Source organism: Apium graveolens, chromosome 11, assembly GCF_009905375.1.
Source record: "Apium graveolens cultivar Ventura chromosome 11, ASM990537v1, whole genome shotgun sequence".
NCBI lineage: Eukaryota > Viridiplantae > Streptophyta > Magnoliopsida > Apiales > Apiaceae > Apium > Apium graveolens.
In genome coordinates this window covers 23,874,169-23,894,658 of record NC_133657.1, presented here as the reverse complement: position 1 = coordinate 23,894,658, position 20,490 = coordinate 23,874,169, and the positions used below count along the sequence as shown (strand labels likewise).

Sequence of the window (20,490 nt, the reverse complement as noted above, 5' to 3'; positions counted from 1 at the left end):
ATCTGGGCATCGTGCTTAGATAACCAATTCATTCCTAAGATAACGTCAAATTCTCCTAACTTAAATGGTATCAAATCTACACAAAACTTACTACCAGAAATCTCAATCTCACAATTCCCACAAACTTAATTAACAGATACTCGTTCTTGATTTGCTAATTCCATAGTCATTATTTCATTTAAATATTCAACTGGGCAATTTAGCTTACTTAAAAAATCTTGTGAAACAAACGATCGAGTTGCTCCCGAATCTATTAACACTTTGGCACATAAAGAATTCACATTAAGCGTACCTGCCACGACATCACTATCCTGGATAGCATCCTTTACAGACATATCAAAACTCTGGCCCTTGGAGTCTCATTCACTGCTGGAGTAGATCCCATAATCCTCAATGCATTACTGACTGGGGTTGGTGTCTTGCAATCCTTGGCTATATGTCCTGGCTTCCCACATTTAAAGCACGTAAATCCAATGGCTGGAACCTTCACTGCTGGATTCCGAATAGGCTGATCCTTATTTGTTGGCTCTCCTGCTGGCTGATTTCGGCACACCCTTGAATAGTGCCCTTTCTGATTGCACTTGAAACAAACTATATTCAACTTATTACAAACTCCTCCATGCTTCTTCCCACATACCTGACAATCTGGAAAAGTTAATCTCAACTGATTTGGCTGATTCGCATTAACTGGACGGTTGCCCTGGCTTCCGTCGCCTGCATTTTGTCTCTTGAAATTAAAATTTCTTCCTGGCTGAAACTTGCCCTTCTTAAAATTTGGAAACTTCCCTGGTTGTGACTGACCTTCATTCCCTTCAAATTTCCTTTTCTTGCTTTCTTTCTCCTTTTGTGACATCTCACTCTCTGTCTCTGCAATCATAGCCTTCTGTACAACTCCTGCATAGGTATCCAATTCAAAAATGGCTACCTTCCCTCTGATCCATGGCTTCAAACCTTGCTGGAATCTCTTAGCTTTCTTCCTGTCAGTATCCACATATGACGGCACATACCTTGACAATTCCTCAAACTTACTCTCATAATCCGCCACCGACATATGCCCTTGCTTTAATTCTAAAAACTTCAGCTCCATCTGGTCTTGGACAAACTGAGGAAAATACTTTTCTAAAAACAACTCCTTAAACTTCTCCCAAATAATAACATATGTTCCTTCCAACGTCTTCACCATCTCCCACCAATAGGTGGCCTCATTCTTCAAATAGTAACTTGCAAACTCAACCTTCTGTTCTTCCTTGACTTTTACTAAGGCAAATGCCTTCTCTATCTCCTTTAACCAAACATTTGCTTCAATCGGCTCTAATGAACCCTTGAATTCTAGTGGGTTTACTACCTGAAAAGTTTTGAAAGTTACCTGGGGATTGGTATGTCTTTGTTGTTGTTGTGTCAGGTGAACTATTTGTTGGGCCAGGATTTGAAGGATCTGGGCTATTGCTGGGTCTATAGGTCCTGGGTTTGTATTCTGATTTGTATCATCTTGGTTGTTATTATTGTTGTTGTTAGTTTCTTCATTTTGGGTGTTGGTGCAGGTATTTCTTCTGGAAGGCATTTTTCTGTAAAGAATCAAACAACTTATTTAGCTTTTAAATCAAATTCTTTGCATAAAAGAAAAGTTTTGTAAAACAGAAATATCTCTTTTTGAAAACAGTTGTAATAGTTGAACTAAGTAAATTGCATGCTTCTTTACAGAATATAAACAGTTATGGAAAACAGGGTACATGGTATCACAGGGGTATAACTGGTGCAATAAATAAGGTAAAGTAAAACGGGTGCAGTAAAATAAATGACAATACTGGAAAGGAAAAAGGTACTGATATATATAGATCAAAAGTTTTGGGTAGTACAAGCGTAAAGACGCTTCGAAAGTAAAAGCAAAAAGGGTACAACAACCTACTCACTAGTCAGCATAGCTAGTCTATAAATACAACCCAAAAGTCTATTGATACATACTACACACTACTGTGCATAATACATAACCATCACAATACTGCTCAGCATCTCTGGATCTCTGACTCATGGCAAGTCTGGACCTCCAATCTCCTCAAGCTCCTCTAGAACCCACTTAGCCCACTCCACTAGGAAATCAGGGGTGATGTTCTCATGTGTAGCCTCAGCAATCCTCACTGCAGCTGCTCTACGAAATGCCTGAAGCCTCTCTCTGAGTCGCCTCTCACCACTCCCAACCTCTCTGGTACGCATAATATGCAGTAACTCCTGAATCTGACCCTGTAGGAATCGCTGCTCCATAAAGCAAGCCTCAAACTGATGATATGGGATAGGATAGGAAGAGAACTGGAAAGGTAATCCTGTAACTGAGTGACTAGTAAAGCCTGAATCAGCAGGTGGGGGTCCTCTGATAGGTGGCCTCATGCCTGGGGGTGGAATAGCCTGCAATGATACGGGCTGCAACACAGGTGGAGGTAGTATAGCCAACACTGGTGGAACAACAGGACGTGGATCCGAAGACGGTACTCCAACTGAAGGCTCTGAGTGATCAGCTGATACAGGGATAAAAGAGTCGGCCATCGCTGCTATCTGAAATCATATCGCAATATAAGAATCTCGAACCATGACGCGAATTACACTAATACCTGTTATACCATAGCACTCAACCTCTTGACGTTCTATCTTTCTATTCCTTACTTCTAATCCTAACCCTCTACCCATTCCCGTCAATCTAGGCTTGTGTCAGTGACTTATAACATGTAGCTCTGATACCAAACATGTGGCGCCCTCCAAACCCGGGTCAGAAGTTTGGGGGTCCACACACACACACACCTTATTAATAACCTGCTTATAGTAATGATAAAGATAATAATATGCAGTGAGCCTACTTACCAACTACCACGGACCGCAACAGGTTAAAGTATGCACACAAGCCAAACACACTTACTTATATTACAAACCGTTCAAATCCCAACTATCCAAACTCAGAACTGAGTATTAAACATTATTACAAACTTTTACAAACTTAAATTATTCCAAAAGAAGCCTACTAACTCAACTCGATCAACCTGAACCCCTAGCTCTCGCGCTGGACTGGGGATCCTCGGTACCAACCGGTTCCTTCTTAACTGGAAAAGAACATAAACAACATCGCATAAATGAGCTAACTAGCTCAGCAAGTCACAATGACAAAACTAAGAATAATGATCATCGGGTGAATATGGTTATGATATCAAGTGAACAATGGATTATGATTTAGAATTGGATATTATATTTTTATTTTAAAAACCAAGGTTAGGCTGCTGATCAGTCACGCACTAACCCCGAGCAAAGCACACAGCACTGCTCTAACTACTGGATCTCAGGCACACATTGGCCTAACTTGACCATTATATGGTCTGACCACGAATCTGGTCCTCAATTTTATAAAAACAATCCAATTCTACCATAATAATAGAATAAGCAGTAATAAACAATAAACAGGATCATTAACAACATTGGACGTTCAATAATAAAAATGGTTTCAATCTACATAAAGATCAATAGGGCATTTCCAAAGCTTGGCTGTTAGGTAGTGAAAGAATTGGATAACAAAAGAATTAGTGTTTCAGGGTTTCAAGGATTTGGCCTTTCAAAGCATAAAATACAATGGTTTGAGTGTGTAAGCAATCTGGTTCAGTGTTCGATAATTAGTTTGTATATATTTGTGGAGTGGTATCGTATATTTGAGGTTCGTATTTGGGTATACAACAATCAATGGTCTAAAAAGAATCAGGTTTACGGCTAAAGATCAATAACTGGAATCAGGGTTTTGGGTTCAGTGCTTCAAAGCACTTGCAATATAAAATAAGATTATCAATCAATACAACATCTCGAGAAAGTTCAGAACACTTGCCTGGTACTAGCTTACTACACTGCACTTGCTCTCAATCACCACTGTCTTACTCCTTGACTACCTGTTTCCCTTTCCTACGCCTTGCCTCTTCTGCTCACATATCATAAGCATCTATCAATATTCAACTCATACGATTCTATTTGACACATACTTCTATCTACCTTTCGTTTCACCCAAATCCGATTAACGGATTGAAAGTTATGCAATAAACCAGTAAACATCAAATATACAGACCGAAAGTTAACCAACAAGTCACATATAACACATAACACGTCACATAATCAATGGTATATCATTTATAAAGAAGCCTCGGGTCATAAATAGGCTTTCGGATATTTAAAATAATTTTTTTAAAAACATTTTTTGGAATTAAAACGGGTCATTGGATCAATTTCAGAGTAATAAACATGGTTCGGTTGGCCCATTTTGGCTTCAAAACAATTTTATAATAATTATCGAGCCTTGAAAATAATTTAGAATAATATTTTAATGCTCGAAACTATTTTTCGGAATTTTTAAATCATTTTTAAATAATTAAATCTAATTAAATAATTAATTAATAATTAATAATTAATTAATTAAATCAATTAATCAATTATTTTTCGAATTAATTGATCAATTAATCGATTAAAAATAAACTGAAATTAATTAACTAATTAATTCAGATTTATTTTTGAATTAAAAATAATTTTTGGAATTAAAATATTAATTTTTGGAATTTTCAGAAATTAAAATCGAATTTTTATAATAAAATAAATAGGAAATATGATTTCTGAATAATTTTAAAACAAGAATCCTATTTTTGAAAACTCTGGAAAGTTCAGGGACTGAACTTCATCGTTTTCATAAGATAAGGTACTAAACTGCAATTTTGACAGGGGTCGCCGGGAAAACGTTGGGGGTGGCCGGAGAACACGTTCCCGGCATCCTCACCCCACCACAAGCTCCAGATCACATCTACAGACAACCAGGAATCGATTCATGCAATCAAAACATATTAATAACCCAAGACTTGGCCGAAAATTGGCCAAGAACATCGCCGGTTTTCGGCGAAACATCGAAAACTTAAAAAGACAACTCCCTACGATTCAAGCATCCTCTATTAACGATCTATATACCAATCGATTGCAAATTTCATAAGGAACATAATCCACTATAAATCAACAGCTAATAACCCCTAAATCAAAAAGCCCCAAATTTCAATTGAAAACATTCATACGGGTTATAAACCCTAATTTTAAAATTCGAGAATTAAACCCACTTTTGAGCATGTTATTGAACTCCAAATCAAACTTATGACATATGAAAATCATCAGGAAAACAAGCTCTACAACATGCAATCATCAAATCATACAAAAAATCATCCGAACAAAAATTCATATTTTTAATAAAAATAATTCGAAATTAAATAATAATATAGAAAAATAACCTTGATTTCTGCAGTTCTGAAACTTGAAGAAACTGAAAGAACACCTTAAAACCTCTGTTTTAGTTACTCGAGCATTCCAAACGGAGATCAATAACACCTTCAATTTGTGGTTTGATTTTCAGAAGGGTTTATGAATATAAGGATTTCCTCTGGAAATTTATATAATTACTGACTGCAAATGATTTTGATACGAAATAAAATACGGTAAAAGACTATTTTTAATTACGGAAAATTAGTATCCCGTTGGATCATTCCGGATATAGAACGGTACGTTTATTTGTAAAAAAACTGATCCAAACGGTATCGGTTTTCGGGATAATTATCCAAATCAGTACAATTTGTACTGCGGTCTTGGTCTCAGTGTCTGGTTACATGTACTACGAGGTGATAATTGGGATAGTTTAATAAAAAGCTCCCGTTTATCGAAAATACGATTTTTATTGATTTACCGAAACGAATATTGTATCGAAAATGTTGCGCCGGGTCCCGCGCAGGACAAACCGTACGCCGGATCGAAAAAGTCGAAACATGGAATATGCTCGGAATATTACAATTAGGTTAGGAAGGAGTTCTCGGAAGAGTTTTGGGTTCCAAAAACGTAACAACGGATAACGTCGGTTGGTTCCCGTTTTTATAAAATAGATTTTAAATACTCGTAAAAAGATTTTATAAATTTCATATGATTCTTATAAATTCATAAATCAACATAAAAATAATTAGGAAGATATGACAATTATATATATTTTATTTTGGACATATAAAAATTAAAATACTCAATTAATAATATTTTTAAACATCCAAACACATTTAACACTTAACAAATAATTCACAGAATAGATACTGAACACATATAATAATTATTTATTAGGAAAAAATAATTACACGATATACCCCGGATATTACATGTGTTGAGTATGAAAAGGTGTTAACCATACTAATTTCTTCTCCCTGATTTATTCTATCATCAACTATATTGATAGGGGTCCCAATGATATAAATCTCCAACCATCTAGACTGAGGTAGTAGAGTGTACATTGTCATTAGCTCATCATCATTATCTAACTCAAACAATCCCTTATCCATTGTTGTGCCAGGGAGCTTGAACCATAACTTATAAAAACCACCCTTTTTGCCTTACATTCTTCTAACATGGAATTAATCTCAAGTAAACTAATTTCATCACTGTCACAATAGTCTATATATGACACTAACCCATCAACATATCTCTTAGGATTTATCTAGCATTTTACCATCATAAAACAGTTTAATTAAAAATTGCTCCGGGTCTGTAGAAAGGAATAACGACAACACAAATCAACAATCACAACCAACATACTAAGATATTGAAATAAATCTAAAAGAACACATCAATTACATACATATTATCATAATCAATTAAACATAGACTAACATCTACACAAAGTTCATAACATTTATCCACATTTTCGGCTTATTTTAGCAAAACACATCAAATACTACATATTAACATCAAAAACCCCAATTTTAAAGAGAAAAATTCAAGTACATATGCATGCATGTTACAGGTGTAAATACTTACAGCGATATTTATGGAATTCGTAGGGTTTGTATATGTTCATATCTTCTTTGGGCCTGATTATCCACACCATTTTCTCCGATTGACTTCAATTCATCGTAGGAGCGGTTCGGGTTTGTACGGTCTCAAAAGGGGAGGCAAGTTTTTGGAGATAATTTGTGTGATGTGAGTAGACCAATCGACTTCTGAAAACTTGTTTTAATTGGATATCTTATACCTATAGAATTTATTAACTTATAAAAATGAATAACTAAACAGTCTAACTACGATCTGGCTAATTGATGGAAGCCATGTTCGTGTTACAAAAATAATAGTAAAACAATTCATTTAGCAAGTTTAATAATTGAATCATTTTTCTGCAAAAAAATTATAGTTCGGGCCATTTAAATACAATCAAGTCCACAAAATAAGCATTTGTAAAAAGACGGGGGTTGAATGGGACCCCGCCGAAGGAATGGGTTTGAAATTAAGAGTCTCGGCTTGTCGTTACTCTCAACCGGTCTATGACCATAATTTAACTTTTACTGAAATCTCACACATTTCAATGTAACAGTTTGCAACAATTCGTATCTTGACAGCTTAACCCCCTTCTCCTCTCCTCTTCCGTGTATATAAATAGGGAGGACTATACTATACGTCCCCATTTCTCTCGTTTCCGTGTCAATAATCAAATCCTCTCCTTGCACACATACTTTTTCAAAACACAGCTCGATGGCGTTACGGAGTGCTAATTCCAGTGGGATCATTAGGAGGAGCTATTTGTACGGTGCGCGATCCATGTCATCCTGGTGGCGTAACGTGGAGCCGGCTCCCAAAGATCCAATTCTCGGTGTCACTGAAGCTTTTTTGGCAGATCCTAGTCCTCATAAAGTCAATGTTGGAGTTGTAAGTCCTCTCTCTCTCTCTCTCTCTCTCTCTCTCTCTCTCTCTCCCTCCCTCCCTCCCTCTCTCTCTCTCCCCCCCCCTTCTGATCATGTCCTGTTAATTTAATCATATACGATTAGATTGATATTTCGGATAATTTAGTTTAAAAGAAGAAACAATTGATAAACTAAGTGTGATCAGGGAGCATACCGTGACGATGAAGGAAAGCCGGTGGTATTGGAGTGTGTTAGAGAAGCTGAACGGAGAATTGCTGGCAATCTCAACATGTCAGTCCCCCTCTATATATTCACCTCTTTAATAATTTTGTCTTATTCATTAATCACAACTGCATTTGATGCCTTCTCCGTAGGTTGTAACAACATGTCGAGGGTTCAAGTGTTAGCTAATATCAATTCACCCCTAATTTTTTTTTTCTTTAGAAGTAACAATGATACTTATTAAACTTGACATTGTAATTTGTACTGGTTAGGAATTGATCAAAAAAAAGGAAAGATGTTGCTTAAATTCACCTGGAGGTCGTGGCTTGACATAATCAAATCTATTGGATTTAATTATCATTAGCAAGATATTATTTTATGTACTTAATTATAAGCTAGTAGATTAGTAGTTGTTAGATAGAGTGACACCAAGGTTAGATTTTGCTTTCCTTTCCTTTCATTATTTATTTTGGTAAAGTGAAAATTAATAATAAAGAAAGGGAATCTATATCTTAGAGTTGTAAAAGGAATATTAATATATTATATGCACTTTATGGGCACAAGATATTGTTCTATTGAATGATCTAAATAATTTCCCCAATTTTCTTAATAACTTGGCCCACCTGCACAGGGTTTTGTGTAAATAAATCCTCTCAAACTACCAGATTCCTACATATAAATATAAGTTTTTAACTATGCCAAATTAATAGAAGAGTGAAAAGGAAAACAGAGTATTTGATTATACTTATTGCTAAATCATTAGCACAGTAAAAGGTAAACAGGGTATTTAATCATTACTTTGCCAAATCAGTAGCAGGGTAAAAAGGGATTAGTTAAACCCATGCAGTTTCCTCCCTTGACATGTTTCAATGGTAGTATAAAATATTGATACATGCTTAAACATTAATGTATTTTATGTAATCTCTTTTTTAATAAGATACCATTATTTGAGGACCACAATTTGGGGGTTAGTGGCAATACTTTTTATGCAAGTTTTGCATCATAAGGGAAATTGAACATTTTTGCAGGATGCAATCTGCTTTTGATGTTTAGCTAGTAGTATTCCTCCACCTGCCTTTTTCATCCTTCTATTATCTTTATTCACTTACTTTTATAGACAGTGGGGGTTGTGGGCACTACTATTTTTTCCTTTCATGATTTGGCTTGTAAGTTGAGGGAATCACAAATTTCAAGTCAAGTGGTGTAGTTTTCTGTTTGATTTGGTTTAACAGATAGGAAGGTTCAATGTCATTTCTGTATTTATTTTGAGGATTTACAAATTTTATATTCTTACTCTAGAATTATACATTACAAACTGTGATCTTGGTGTGGTGATGCTTAGTTTGTAGGCAAGTTCTTGTGAGATTTTAAATTAAATAGATGTTTCATATAACAGAAAAAGGTCATAACTTTTTAGATCCAAGGACCTGGGAAATTTTTCTCTACTATGTAAACTTTGGTGATGAGAAATTTGGCACAGCCTCTAAAATATGAACTTGGTGATTTAATAGAAAATCATATTTTCACTGATATTTTTGGTTTTAACTTCCAAACAATTAGATTGAACCATAAAGACGTACTTTCTGTTTAAACAAAGTTGCTCCATAAATCTAAAATAATTAATATTACTCTTTACTTAAAATTTTTGTGTCTCAGCAATATAAGTCTCTAACACCTACAGTGGCATGCCCTTAAAGGAGATAATAGAATCCAATAAGGGGATAAGCTGAGAATTAAAACTTTGAAATAATGATTTGCAAAGAAATTGATGTCTGTTGCTAAAAAGAACTAAGAGAGTGCAGTCATTCAACATTGCTCAAATGAACTATTTTTGCCTTCTCGCTCTAGATCCGCTTTAAAGTATGCCAATAATTACAATTGGTCGCTATGACTGAACTCTTCATGCTCTGATGGATGCTTTTCTGTTATGAACGATCACTCTTTCTGTTCGTCAGGGTGTGAATAGAGAACATATTTTTGTATAAGTGAATAAAGATAAATAGCTCTTCGGAGCTTCTGATGTTCATGTTGTGTCTGTTTCAGTTGCTTTTTTTTCAAAATTTTATCCACAATAGTAGATTCAGTTACTGTGACGCCACTTTGGGTGATTTATATCTGCTTTTACTTTTCTACAATGGATCCAGATCTAATAATCTACTAATCAAGTTTATACTCTCCAGGGAGTACCTTCCTATGGGAGGAAGCGTGAACATGATTGATAAAACACTAAAGCTTGCCTACGGGGAGAATTCAGACTTAATCAAAGACAAAAGAATTGCAGCAGTTCAAGCTCTCTCTGGAACTGGTGCATGCCGTGTTTTTGCAGAGTTTCAGAAGCGATTTTCCCCTGATTCCCAAATTTACATTCCAGTCCCTACATGGTCCAAGTTAGTATCAGTTACAAAAATCTTTATATTTATAGAAGTTCTCATACAAATTAATGTCGTTCTGAGTAAGAAGTTTCCTTCGTGCATCTTCCATTAGCAAGTGGGTTACTTATAAAGTTATAATTATAATTTGAAATCTGTGTCAGTCATCACAACATATGGAGAGATGCCCGTGTCCCACAAAGGACATTCCATTATTATCATCCTGAGACCAAAGGGTTGGATTTTGCTTCCCTGATGGATGATGTAAAGGTGACTAGATTATAATTATGCCTTGTAATAATTTATTCTTTGAATTACCCTTGTTTTCATGTTTCTACTTTTAGGCAGCTATTGTTGTCTGCCATTGTTTCTATTCCATCAGTTTCATTTCTTTTGCACAGAATGCACCCAGTGGATCGTTCTTTCTGCTTCATGCCTGTGCACATAATCCTACTGGAGTGGATCCTACAGAGGAACAATGGAAGGAGATCTCGTACCAGTTCAAGGTTGGCTCTAGAAAAGTTTCTGCTTCTAATCTTCATCTCATATTCTAAAACCATATCTACTGAACTTTAGGTTAAAGGGCATTTTGCTTTCTTCGACATGGCATATCAAGGGTTTGCCAGCGGTGACCCAGAGAAAGATGCAAAGTCTATCAGAATTTTTCTCGAGGATGGCCATCTTATTGGATGTTCGCAATCATATGCAAAAAATATGGGACTTTATGGTCAAAGGGTTGGCTGCCTGAGGTAATTGCCTCTAAAAGACTAAAACAGTAATACACTTAAGTATCAACTTAAATTCTAGCTCCGCGGTTTCGTTGGATCTGGTCTTCTGTATATATGATAAAGCATCATTTCTAAAATGACACTCCAGTCTGGCGTAATAACTGTTTGGTTGGATCAATTAGCCTCCGAATGGAGTGTGCTACGTCTAAAATATTCTTCATATTAGAAAAGGAATAATTTATTATTATATGAAACAAACTTCATAGATGTGTATATAAAATATACTACCCTATTCATTTGTTTTTCTTGGGCTAAAAACAACACATATAGAATCCATATATCTAATAGACTAATACTGGTATGTATTACTAATTGTAGTATATCACTTTGTAACTTAATAAATAAACATGCTGAGTTCGTCTTTGTCCTCGGTTAAAATTTTATATTGCACAACTTTGTTTAATGTGCATCCGTTTTACTATTTATCTTTTGTAACTTCAGTTTGGTTTGTGAGGATGAAAAGCAAGCTGTGGCTGTAAAGAGTCAGTTGCAACAGATTGGCAGACCAATGTACAGTAATCCTCCTGTTCATGGTGCACTACTTGTTTCAACTATTCTTGGTGAACCGGACTTGAAGAAATTGTGGCTCAAGGAAGTTAAGGTAATTTACAATGGCCAATATAAAGTATTAAATAACAATTAGTTGCAAGAGTAGCCTACTACCATTGAGTGTAGAGGATAACAAAAGTATCCTGTGAACACAAATATATATGTAAATAGAGTGCTGGCCAAAAATTGTATCAGTTTATGAATTAAATTAGGGATGAAAGATGCCTGAATCAGCACAGGGTTACAAGTATCAGGGCTGGCAACAGACATCTCATTTCGCTATCCCCTCATACTATTATTTGACTCTGATGAACACCTGTTAAATGTTATGCTCCTTTAACTTAATTGTGATTCCTGATAAGATTTTCACTTTTAAAGTCTTCATTTATTCATAGATGATATATGTCTAAAATTAAATATAACTTTTCATGCAAATGATGTAAAACACAAAAGATGGAAGAGAAATCATTATCACTCTCTAATTGAAGACACAGTTTTTTGGTAGTTTCCTGTTGAATACATCACCAGTGATATTCCTCTTTTTAGGGCATGGCTGATCGAATCATAGGAATGAGAACTTCTCTGCGAGAAAACCTTGAAAATTTGGGCTCACCTCTGTCATGGGAGCATATAACAAATCAGGTCTGGAAACTGGCAATCTTCTTAGAGTTGTCTGTACTTTTATCACGTCTAAAGTTCTCATTATAGGCTACTTTCTGCTAGCAGATTGGCATGTTCTGCTACAGCGGGATGACGCCCGAACAAGTTGATCGTCTGACAAATGATTTTCATATCTATATGACCCGTAATGGTCGCATAAGGTAATATTTACAATGGTTACTTAATAACAACTAGTGCCAGAAGGTACTGATTAAGTAAACTCTCTTGCTGATTATCACACACCACACAGTATGGCAGGTGTTACTACAGGCAATGTTGGATACTTGGCCAATGCTATCAATGAGGTCACAAAATCTGCCTAAATTCTTGTTGCAAACATTTTAGCCGGAGAATAATAGAGCAGGCGGCCGCAGCCATTCAATTTACCTATATGGTGAGATTTTTTTATATACCTTTACTCCCTTTTTTTCCTCTTCAACTGATATGATCAAGGCTATGTGCTGGTTATATTCTAATGAACTAATAATAAAATATTGTAGTTAGTGCAAACTCAAAGATTTATTAACCAGCCTTGGCTTGGTTATATGTGATCCAAAGATGTAACGTGTTCAAATTACATGTAAACATTTTGTTCTATGAATATGTGACCTGTAATGATTTGCATTGCACTATGTTTTTATTTTGCTCAATTAGAAGACATTCTTCCCCAATGGATTTGATTAGGACAATTGTGGAAAATGCTGGTCATCACTTCTAGTAAAGTTCTTTTAGCAAGATGAACTTTGTTAGAAGCTGAGCAGGAAAAAGCTTTCGGAAGGTTTCTACTTGTTACAATAATATATATTGTTTAAATTCTTTGATATATGAAGTGAAAATATTATCAATAAGGATTTAGAGAGATGGCCATTTGCAGAAGTTCCATTCCATCCTCTTTCCCAAATAATCACCTTCTTTTCTTTATAATTAAAAAACCCCATAAATTAGTTTTAAGAAAAACCATAAATTATTTTACTGAAAACATATATTATAAATTACTAGAAAATATAACATATAACAGATAGAGCTATATCTTATTTTCCAAAAAACTATAAATTAATCAGCATATAAAAAGCCATAAATTAACAAAAAATAAGTCTGCTTTATAGACTAGCAACTTTGCCACCATAGGAACCTGTACGACGCCCCTATGAACACTCTGCTATGATAGGTCTGAATGGTTGTTAATTAGGTTGAAATTCATATATATTTTTACACGCTTCATTTTAGTTCGATTGATTCTTATATTACGAAATGATCCAGCGGATAAGCACTTGATAGGATGTGAATTTGAGGGTATTTGAATTTGAAAATGTTTTTCAAAAAAAAATGATTTTCACTTTCTTAATGTAAATAACTACGGTACATAAATGTGAGTAGGGTGCATATCACAGCGGCATGTCATGACATCAATTAGTCATACATGCTTTTTTATGATTTGGCATGCCTTTTTACTATTTTTTTTATATTTTTAATAATTATTTTAATATTAGAAATATCCAGAAATAATAAATTTAATTCTAAAATATTTACATATATTTAAATATCTAAAAAGTTACTAATATAAATGAGTATTATGATGGTATTCGGTTGTTATTATCAATTAATTTTAATTTTATATTCAAGTTCACTGATATTAATATAATAATTATATTTTAAATTTTTTATATTTAATTGATAAATGACATGCCTTTTAGCCTGGGGGAGTCGCTGGTGAGGGGAAATCGAACCTACTCGAGGTACTCGAGAGCTCGGTTTTGTTGTTTTGTTATATTTGTAAATACCTCTCCTAAACTGGACAAGAGATCAAACCCTGCTCCAATCCACCTACAACACCTGCACTTTGTCACCAAGATAGATTTAGAGATGTATACATTTTATTTTATTATTTTAATTTGAATGTTTATGTGTAACAAGTTTTACTTAGAATGCTATTTTGGAACTAGATTTCAATGTTTGTTTATTCCTCTAAAGTTGCATATACATTATCAAGTCATTAGGTTCCAAAGTCCGAATTATTTCAATAATGCCTGATAAAGCTAAAAATTAATTATAAAATCACTTTCATTACAAAACTCCAGTACCGGATGTGAACTTGCAAACGTTGAACTGAACATCAATAACAATCTCTAAAATAGATACACCATGTCATATCTATTGATTAAGGCAATATTAACATTAAAAATGAGCATCCGGAATACATTAAGAACATAAATAGATAAAAGCACTTCAGCATATACAAATATACTTGAGCACAAATACTAGAAATAACATTATGTATAAACACTAACTATTTAAAATATAGTAACTGCCTAGCTCGAACAGTAAACCACATTTGGTATTCCTAGCTTCCTGAAACTTTTACGATAAAAAGACAATGTACAAATGTGGGGGAAGTTTTTCAGGTAGGTAGACATAGACAGTAACACCAAATTCCATATCAAGAGAGGCTACACCTTCTGAAAGAGAAGATTACTGACAAAGGTCAAATGAAGGTGGATATAAAAGCTAAAGAGAAACCTCACCATCGTCATCATAGCTCACCATCAACAACTACTACAGTTTGAATTTATGTTACACCAACTTGATTGTGGAGGCTGGCTGTTGGACATTGAGACCGGATTAAGTGGAGGCTGGCTGTTGGATGTTGAGACCGCTTTGTCTCCGGATGTGTTCTGGAATAAGCTTGTTGATCAGCTCAGGTGGAGCCCCGTCTAACTACAACAGCACAGAAGCCACAAACAAGAAAGTTAGAAAAAGAAAAAAAACCCAAGGTGATGACTGTGCATCATGATATAAAATTTGGCATCAGCTTTTAATCAACCAATAGCTGCAGTGACTGACTACAGTGTGTACTTTTGCTATCTCAGGTAAAATTGTGTACAATATACCAATAAAAAACGTATATGATCACATATAAAGAACAACATAAGCATCAGTCCAAAGACAACAAATATAGCACATATTCAGATAAAAGGAGATAGAACAAAGCTCTATCAAAATAGTAGATAAAGTTATTTGCCCTCTCATCTTCCGCTCTGAAATTTGTGAAAGTTATATATATATAAGAAGCATATCGATCACATGGTATTGTGCAAAAGATTAATGATACAGCATTTTAAGAGCAAGTAGATAATTGTCTTGTGAATTGATGAATGGAAATCCATTATAAATCAACGACAACTAATTTGTGTTCTTGTGTGTGCAAAATATACATAAAAGGTCAATGTCACATAGAGTTACTTCAAAAAACATAAAGGGGCGTTGAAGTATAAAACTTTTTAGTATCTCTATATAAATCACGCTTCTATATTATTTTTGTCAAACAAGAAATACAGGATTATATTTCAATGTTCTAAAATTTAACTTCAATCTAATAATTTAGAGGCTCGTCAAACAACTCAAGTTAAATAAAACTTTAAACAATATTAACAGAATACATTTTCCCTGAAAATATATTCACAGAGTTACAGCAGAGAGGCATACTTCCTGCTTAAAGTTGAACAAAGGGGGTAGAGGGCGGCCATTTGGAAGGTTGGCATTGGGATCCCGTAGATCATCAAAGAAACAGTGGGCACAAGCTTCAAGCTGCAGCAGCATGGGAAAAATATATATTACTTGGTATAGATACTAGTGCGAAAAGAAAGCTAACAAAAGACGAGACTTATCGATGAGTTCATGCGGTGACACATCAAGTAAACATGACACAAGATTTTCATAAGGCCACTTAAAATGACGCCTCATTTTATACTAAAAATCGAATCTGTTTGAGACACAATAAACATGAACACACTAGAAATTGAACTTACAGCAGTATAGCGAAAATGTGGGGAGTATTGTAGGAGCCTTGAAGCAAGATCAATTGCTTCTGGAGGCATCCTTTTTTGGAAAACCTGATGCAGAGAACTACGTCAGATGCCATCTAACCATATTCAACTGGTGAACAACTACGAAGCATAATATCACAGAAGGGCACAACTAAGGAAATACATACCTTGTGCCAAGGGTGGGCTTTGATCTGCGGGAACCTAAAATCAGTATAGTTTGGATTCATACATCGTATTTCTTCTCGAGTTGGAGTCCCAAGAACCTGTACAGAGATTTTAAAGCGAGTATAAGAAAATGTAACTAGAACACCTATGCTAAGATTGTGATATATGGAAGGCTGGAAGCACCTTAATAATTTCTACAAGTTGGTCAACTGCACTTTCACCAGGGAAAAGTGGCTGTGTATAGGGTGACAAACAATATACAGGTCAGTCATTTAAATATTACAGCTCCAAAGCAGAATTTAAGAAACAGCATATGTTTTGGACCTGTCCCAAGAGAAGCTCCGCGAGGACACAACCAGCAGACCAAATATCAATTGAAGAAGTATATTCCGTAGCACCAAATATGAGTTCTGGAGCTCGGTAATAACGAGAGCATATGTATGATATATTAGCCTCGCCCTTGACCTGATTACAGGATATTCATTTGTAAAAGAAGTGAAAATTTGATAGGAGATTTTGGTTAAGTTGCTTAAAAATGACACTGGAATTATTGAAAATTAGGTAACTCATCACAAGAAGGTGCAAAAACTAAAAAGTGAGGCTAGGCCGATGGCGAGTACAACCAGCAGGTGACTAACAACAAGTTGACTACAACAAAGCACAAAGTTTCTTAGTAATATATATATTTCATGCCAAATTAATATAAAGAGAACCTTCTCAATATTTAACCAGGTTTCCGTTCTAACTACTAAAAATCTAAGGCGGGCAACTTCTGACCAAAATCTTACAACCCAAGCCGTGATAAGATTCAATTGTACAGTGTGATTGCAAGTTGTAACAGCCTACTATCGTGTAAATGGGGACCTTTCTTGTTCTTTTAGCTTAACAAATCTTTTAATCATCAAACTAATAATATTTCATACTAGATATATGTACTTGATATTAATCTTCCGAATGCTCATATCAAATTATGACTTTAGATATGTTGAAGGCATAAGAAATAAGCATACCAAAACTTTTGCACTTCCAAAGTCACAAAGTTTAACTTGGTGAGTGACAGGATCGACCTGGACATTTAACAAGTGATGATTAGGGTTAACAGTCAACCATTTTTGAAATAAGATAATTTGTTTAAAGCCAACCATATTTTAAATATGATAATTTGTTTGACACGTACCAAAAGGTTTTGAGGTTTCAGATCCCTGTGGCAAACACCATGAACAGTATGGATGTAAGCCAGCCCCCTAAAAATCTAACATATTTAACCTCTGTTAGCATAATTTTCCAGGGATATAATATTGTGACATAGGTAAGAGAGATGAGCATAGGAGTTCAAACCTGATATGTATAAAGTTTGATATAAATAAGAGGCATTCTCTGGTTTGCATTAATGTGGCGCTTGAGAACGCGGTACATAGTCACAGGGACATATTCCATAACCAGATTGAGAAAAAGTTCATCTTTACTTGTCGTGGAGTAGAAGCAATGCTTCAGACGAACCACGTTAGGGTGATCCATTGACCGCATTAATTGCAGTTCACGATTTTTATAACGCCTATCCTGTAAAACTTTCTTTATTGCAACGGTTTCTCCGGTTTCCACGCACTTTGCCTGTAGAAAAGCGACACCACACTATTTACAGAAAAGGCTTTATTCAAGCTGCAAAATTGGTTATAAAGCAAGGTAAAGTACCTGAAAAACAACACCAAACGATCCAGTGCCAACAACGTCCTCTGCCATGTAAGAAATAGTCTAAAACATGAAATTAAATGCCTCAGATTTTTTTAAATTATAAAACGGAATGAAATGAGCACCTCTTCATAAGTTGTTACTATAAGGATATTCTTGACCGTCATATAGTTGCATCAATAAGCTCAGATATTGATACATAATTTTAACTGAGCCGATATTTACATTTAAGCAGCTAGATTCTAAGCATTTTTAATTTCCATGAGAGCTAAACTTCACATCACATATTTTTGACAAATAGAGTACTACAAGCTAGCATATAATATTAAAATAAACTTTTGGTGCTTACCCTTTTTGGTTCGCCATTTTTACCACCTATAGTCGTCGAAATGATGTGACCATCAACTTGATCATCATTCCCCTGAATAACACCAGCTGACATATCCTATATGTTAAGCCAGATTAGAGGATTAACGTAAGTACAGGATTAACAAATATAATGTATGTACATGAAAACAATTCCTATATATTTACCCAGGTAAACAGAAGATGTAAAAGATAACCATGCCCCGTGTAGAGGCAACAGTTAACATATATATATATATATACTAGAATAAAAAGAATGACATAACCACCACTCTCAAGCAAGCATCACATGCCAGAAAGCTTGCATTTGAAACAAGAGCCTATGTGAGAGAGAATCAAACATGAACAATAGCAAGAAGCAATAGTAAGCAGATTAAAGGACAATCAACCTAGGAGAAAGAAACAAAGCAAACTCACAATCCCTACAAACAATGAAACTATCTGGTACAAAAGTAAATCAAGCAACATAGTACAAATGCAATAAAAATTTACAGCAATACAATACCGCAACGAACTCGAAGTATTGAAGAAGCAACTACAAACATAACATAATCTAACATTAAGTAACAATAGGTAATGCTCAATTTCATATATATATTCCCTATATTTCAAGTTTCTCAAAATAGATACAAATAAGCATTATGAAAAATAAGGAGAACATGAAAGCATAACAAATCATAAATTAATATTAATTGTTTTCACCAAATTCAGAAAAAAATACATACAAGTTACACGGCAAATGAAGAAACAGCTGAGATAATATAATTAATAGAGAGATTAAGAGCGAAATAATAGATTTGTGAGCTAGATCAACAATAAAGAAAGGAAAAAAATTAGTTCAAACTACACTAAAATCTCCAAATGACTATGAAATTGAACATGAAAACCACAGGAAATGTGAAGACAAAAACACACAAGCCCAGAGAGAGAGAGAGAGAGAGAGAGGAGGGAGAGAGATACAGGGAGGGAGAGAGAGGGAGAGGGAGAGAGAGAGAGAGAGAGAGAGAGTTCAAAGAGGTACTTTATGAGTGTCATTTTCCGTCCGGCGAGTAACGGCGGCGGCAGAGTCATGATTGTCAGGCGGAAGAGGAGGTTCCTGATGCAACGACGCCATCTCTCTCTCTCTCAAAACCCTTTCCTTTGTATACAACTGAAACTGAACTCACTCTCTCTCTCTCTGTTACTGTTTTACCTGTCTATAATTGTGTTGTATATATGTTGCTAGCCTTGCTTTTATTGTCTGTCTGCTGTCTATATATTTTGTTACATGGAACAAAGTAGGATTGTCGTAACACTAAATATTTTGTTAATTCAAAACAATATTCGCTTAAGGCTGACCGACCTAAGATAGAAAATAAAATCTATTAAAAGAAAAAATATATAAGAAATAAATTATATTAAAAATTAAAAAATATAAAAAATTTATTTAAGGAAAAAATAATAAACATAAAAGGTGAATTAATTAGTTGTGAAGTACATCAAAAATTAAGTTAATCTATTTTTCGAGAAATTTAATAAGTACCAAAAAATGATGAGAATTCAATATACTAAGTTGATAAGAATTATTTCTTTTTTGACGCACAAATATTGAGAATTTTTTTTTTATCGTAGGTAACCCGCAGCCTATCCTTCGGGTGCGCACTGGCTAAATCCTACGGATTCACGCAATAACATGCAAACCACGTTAACTAAGGTAAACCGTATTTAAGTGACAGACTCTGACTCATGAGGCATCATCATAAATTCTCCTCCCGTCGAATTCGAACTTGTGACTAAGATGATAGTTATCACCTTTTTAACCAACTGAGCCAACCCCTGCGGGCCAAATATTGAGAATTTAGCCTTAAAAGAATTGATTAACATAATTTGAATAGTATTTTTTTGAAATCTATTAATGTGGATGGAAATTTGGTTAGTAAACCGAATTAAAATCGAAACATGAGAAAATCGAGTTGATTAAAACTGATATGAAATCGGAACGGAAAAACAAAAAGCAGGACTGATTTAAATGATTCGTTTTCGGTTATTCGTTCCAACTGAATCGTTAAAACACGAATTGAACTGGTTATTTATAATATTAATATAAATATTATATTATATATATAATTTATATATTATATATGAAGTTTAAAAAATTTATAACTATATTCTTATATTGCAA

The 20,490-nt window shown here is 34.6% G+C and overlaps 2 protein-coding genes across 4 annotated transcripts; one reads left to right on the top strand and one right to left on the bottom strand.

The window, feature by feature from the left end:
• Window positions 1-7,346: 7,346 nt before the first annotated feature.
• On the top strand, window positions 7,347-12,956 carry LOC141698567 (aspartate aminotransferase, mitochondrial). Its single transcript, XM_074503271.1, has 10 exons — window positions 7,347-7,722; window positions 7,903-7,988; window positions 10,100-10,306; window positions 10,453-10,558; window positions 10,690-10,794; window positions 10,865-11,037; window positions 11,518-11,677; window positions 12,172-12,267; window positions 12,352-12,446; window positions 12,536-12,956. The coding sequence occupies exons 1-10, from the start codon at window positions 7,549-7,551 to the stop codon at window positions 12,606-12,608; spliced, it is 1,275 nt and encodes a 424-aa protein (XP_074359372.1). The 5' UTR covers window positions 7,347-7,548; the 3' UTR covers window positions 12,609-12,956.
• A 1,479-nt stretch (window positions 12,957-14,435) lies between these two features.
• LOC141698568 (shaggy-related protein kinase zeta-like) lies at window positions 14,436-19,553 on the bottom strand. Of its 3 annotated transcripts, XR_012565157.1 has the most exons (13): window positions 19,351-19,553; window positions 18,313-18,408; window positions 17,967-18,026; window positions 17,613-17,885; window positions 17,452-17,526; window positions 17,285-17,341; window positions 16,599-16,739; window positions 16,458-16,508; window positions 16,277-16,372; window positions 16,092-16,175; window positions 15,769-15,870; window positions 14,827-15,000; window positions 14,436-14,741 (listed from the first exon to the last, which is right to left on the bottom strand). XR_012565157.1 is itself a non-coding variant. In XM_074503272.1 (12 exons), the coding sequence occupies exons 1-12, from the start codon at window positions 19,441-19,443 to the stop codon at window positions 14,905-14,907; spliced, it is 1,224 nt and encodes a 407-aa protein (XP_074359373.1). In that variant the 5' UTR covers window positions 19,444-19,553; the 3' UTR covers window positions 14,436-14,904. The 3 variants fall into 3 exon arrangements, 2 of the variants coding, with proteins under 2 accessions (XP_074359373.1, XP_074359374.1); XM_074503272.1 differs by having other exon boundaries at window positions 14,436-15,000; XM_074503273.1 differs by lacking the exon at window positions 19,351-19,553 and adding an exon at window positions 18,498-18,546 and having other exon boundaries at window positions 14,436-15,000.
• Between the last annotated feature and the right edge of the window lie 937 nt (window positions 19,554-20,490).